The sequence below is a fragment of the Sipha flava genome, unplaced genomic scaffold (assembly GCF_003268045.1).
Source record: "Sipha flava isolate LNK unplaced genomic scaffold, YSA_version1 113_pilon_pilon, whole genome shotgun sequence".
NCBI lineage: Eukaryota > Metazoa > Arthropoda > Insecta > Hemiptera > Aphididae > Sipha > Sipha flava.
In genome coordinates, this window is record NW_020271732.1 from 962,617 (window position 1) to 966,115 (window position 3,499).

The 3,499-nt window shown below is 23.1% G+C and overlaps 1 protein-coding gene across 1 annotated transcript; it reads right to left on the minus strand.

Annotated features, from left to right (window-relative positions):
- Positions 1–2,121: 2,121 nt before the first annotated feature.
- On the minus strand, positions 2,122–3,490 carry LOC112690186 (zinc finger protein 567-like; the record flags this gene model as incomplete). Its single annotated transcript, XM_025564143.1, has 1 exon — positions 2,122–3,490. A coding segment is annotated over one exon (1,293 nt), but the record flags the coding sequence as incomplete, so codon positions are not given.
- Between the last annotated feature and the right edge of the window lie 9 nt (positions 3,491–3,499).

Here is a 3,499-nt window from a genome sequence, read left to right on the forward strand (position 1 = left end):
ATATACTCACGGAGAGTGACAAATTAATTTTATTTTGTCGTGTACCATTGCACAATCGCGAATAAAATTTACAAATTTGTAACATCATATGTTGAGGTAAGTGAATAAACTTTATAAACTTTATTTTATATTGAATAATTATTTCAAAATATTGTACATTAATTAAATTTAGGTACCTACTATTTTATTATACTAAATTATGTGCATGGTTTTTTATAATCTATTTTATTGGAAAAAAATTATTGATTGACCGTTTATAAAACGTTGTATAGGCCGCAATTACTATAGATACAAATATTATATATCTGTTATAAAGCTAGTGGGAGTTTGTACTTAACATAAAGGTACTTCTTAAAAAGCAGTTTGAATATCAGCAATATTGTTGAGTATATCTATTGAATATATACATGTCACATTAAAAACAATTTTAGAAAACTAATTTTAGTTGAGAATTAGTTATTTTTTATACTTATGAAATACCTATACAATTACATGAAATAATTTATTATAAAATTTTTAGTTAAAAATTGTATTTTTTTTCTATTCAAAATCATTAATAATCATTATAACTTTTTATACTTAAACATAAATTATACTAGATCTACTGCTTTTAAAATTAATTTATTTTAACTGTTTTTGAATTCAAAAAAATAATAATAATAATTTTTATTATTTTATTACAAAAAAACTTGTAAAAAATCTACTTACATGTAGTGATAAGATACATGTCATAGTGTAATATAATATAATATGATACATCAATTTCTAAATTAAAGAATACTTTTTAAATATTAATATTTTAAAACAAGAAATTTATTAAAATATCAATATGTTCATTTTACAATTATTATTAAATACCTACCTATATATTTTAACCATATAATATATGTATATATATATATATATATATAATGCACTAAAAATTATAATGTCTGCAGTAAAATATTATGTAGATAAAATAATAAATAATTGGGTTATAAGTTATACTAATTCTATAATTATACCTAACATCTATAATATGGTAAATACTATCAGTAATTAGTCATTATTATATAATTAAATAAAATTACAATATGAGACAGTAAAAAAAAACATATTTATTATAATAATAATATACATTCAATATAATTTACAATTGTATATCCGTTTATCTAAATATTACAAGTATGCCTTAAATTTAAATTGATCTATCAAGTCAAACAAAATACACAAATTAATACATATTTATTAAATTGTATTTCAAACCATACGTATATGTGTGAAAATATTTTCAATTTTTACCTAAATTATTATTAGTTAAAACAATAAATATTACCAATGAAACAAATCAATATGGACATATGAAGTTTACATTATTTTGACATATAATTATTAATACAAAATAAAACACATGCGCTGTATAATTTCATTACAATTTTTACTGTGTATCGAAAATATAATGTAAATTATTTTAGATGAGTCATTGCTTTGATATAACGCGTTATAAATATGTATCTACAATTTAAAACATTTTTCAACAAAAATTTATTGATTCCGTATTATATTTATAAATATATAGATAAAAAATTATACTGATAAATGTATATATATATAATATAAACAATTATTTTTCAATTATAGCTTGAAAGGAACGTAGTTACTTTTTTATTAAAAATCAAAATAATTTCTTTACAATTTTATTTAAGCAATGTAAAATGTAAATTCGTTACATTTAAATAATAAATAGTGAATAAAGTAACTTACTAATTTTTAAAGTAATTAACACGAAAATGAGAACAAATAAATACAAATTACCATACATAAGTATAAATCAAATTAAATAATATTCAATTCAAATAAACTATAGTTTTTTATGTTTATTAATAAATACTTATATATATTTTTTTTTAATTCAAAAATCATGAAATAAAAATAATATAATCGAACACGTAGGATTATATAATATTATATTATACACATATTTATATACCTAATTATTAGCAATTAATAGTTATATTTAAAATCAATGGAACAATTTACATTTTTCCTTAAAAAATTCATGCTAAAAATATTCAGTAATTAAATACATTAAAATACTTATTTAAACATTGTGCAGTAGCACTGGAAGTTTATGTAAGGCATTTAAAATTATTTTCTTTTATTAACTTATATATATTTTAGATGAGCGTTACAACATAACAACACATTAGTTTATTGATTAAGTCATATGTTCAGATAAATCATTAGAATCATTAATGAGTAGTACTTTAGTGTAATATTTTAATTTACCTGATATATATCGACTCCTCTTCGCATATTTAATTAAGTCATGACGTTTATACATATGGAACTTTAAATTGTTTAAATATGAAAATCTTCCATCACATATATTACACGCATATTTTCGTTTACCAATGTGTGATGCATAATGTTTTGATAAGTATGATTTTTTTTTGAACAGCTTATTGCATTCGGGACATTGATATCGAATGTATGGTTCATGTGTGCGCTCATGTAGATCAAATTGCTCTTGAGTATTAAATTGTTCTGTACACAATGGACAACAATACTGTAAAATTTTTGATTCGTCAGGCTTACTATGTAAATTGTCAGAAGATTGTATGTTTGGAACCTCAAAAATGGGCGAATTCGTGTCCTTTTTAGTGGGTTCTATTGAATCAGATGAATCACTAGAGACTAGTACTATATTATAATTTTTTGGTATATTTCGTTCATAACGAGTACAATTATTATAATCAATTCGATTATGATGCATTTTCAGATGATGATTTAAAATGTAGACTGAATTAAATTTTTTATGACATATACTGCACATGTATTCTCGTTTAATGCCGTGTAATGTATGATGTTTGAATAAGTTTTCTTCTTCTTTGAACAACTTATTGCATATGGGACATTGATACCGAATGTATGGGTCATGTGTGGGCTCATGTCGAACTAATTGCTCTCGAGAACTAAATTGTTCTGTACAGTATTGACAGCAATACTGTAAAGCACTTGATTCTTCAGGCTTACTACTTTGATTCAACTCATTATCTATAGCGGTTGGATGTTGATGTCCGCGCTCATGTATATCTAATTGATCTTGATGAGTAAAGCGGTTTGAACAGTATTGACAAGCATACGGTGTAGCGGCTACGAATTCTTCATACTTTTTTGAATAATGACTCCACTTATCATCAGATGAATCATCAGCATCATCAGTTACTAATACTTTTTTGTAATGCTGTGGTAAACTTAGCTCATAACGAATGTAATTTGAAAAATCAGTCTGATCATGACGTTTTTTCAGATGTTTCCTTAAAGTGCTAAATAATAAACAATTTTTTTCACATATATTGCACCTGAATCTTCGTCTATCGGTGTGTGATTCCCAATGTTTAAATAATTTTATTTCTTTTTTGAACAGTTTTTTGCAATTGGGACATTCATAACGAATATACGGTTCATGTGAGCGCTCATGTAAATCCAATTGTTGTTGAGAACTAAATCTTCCTTC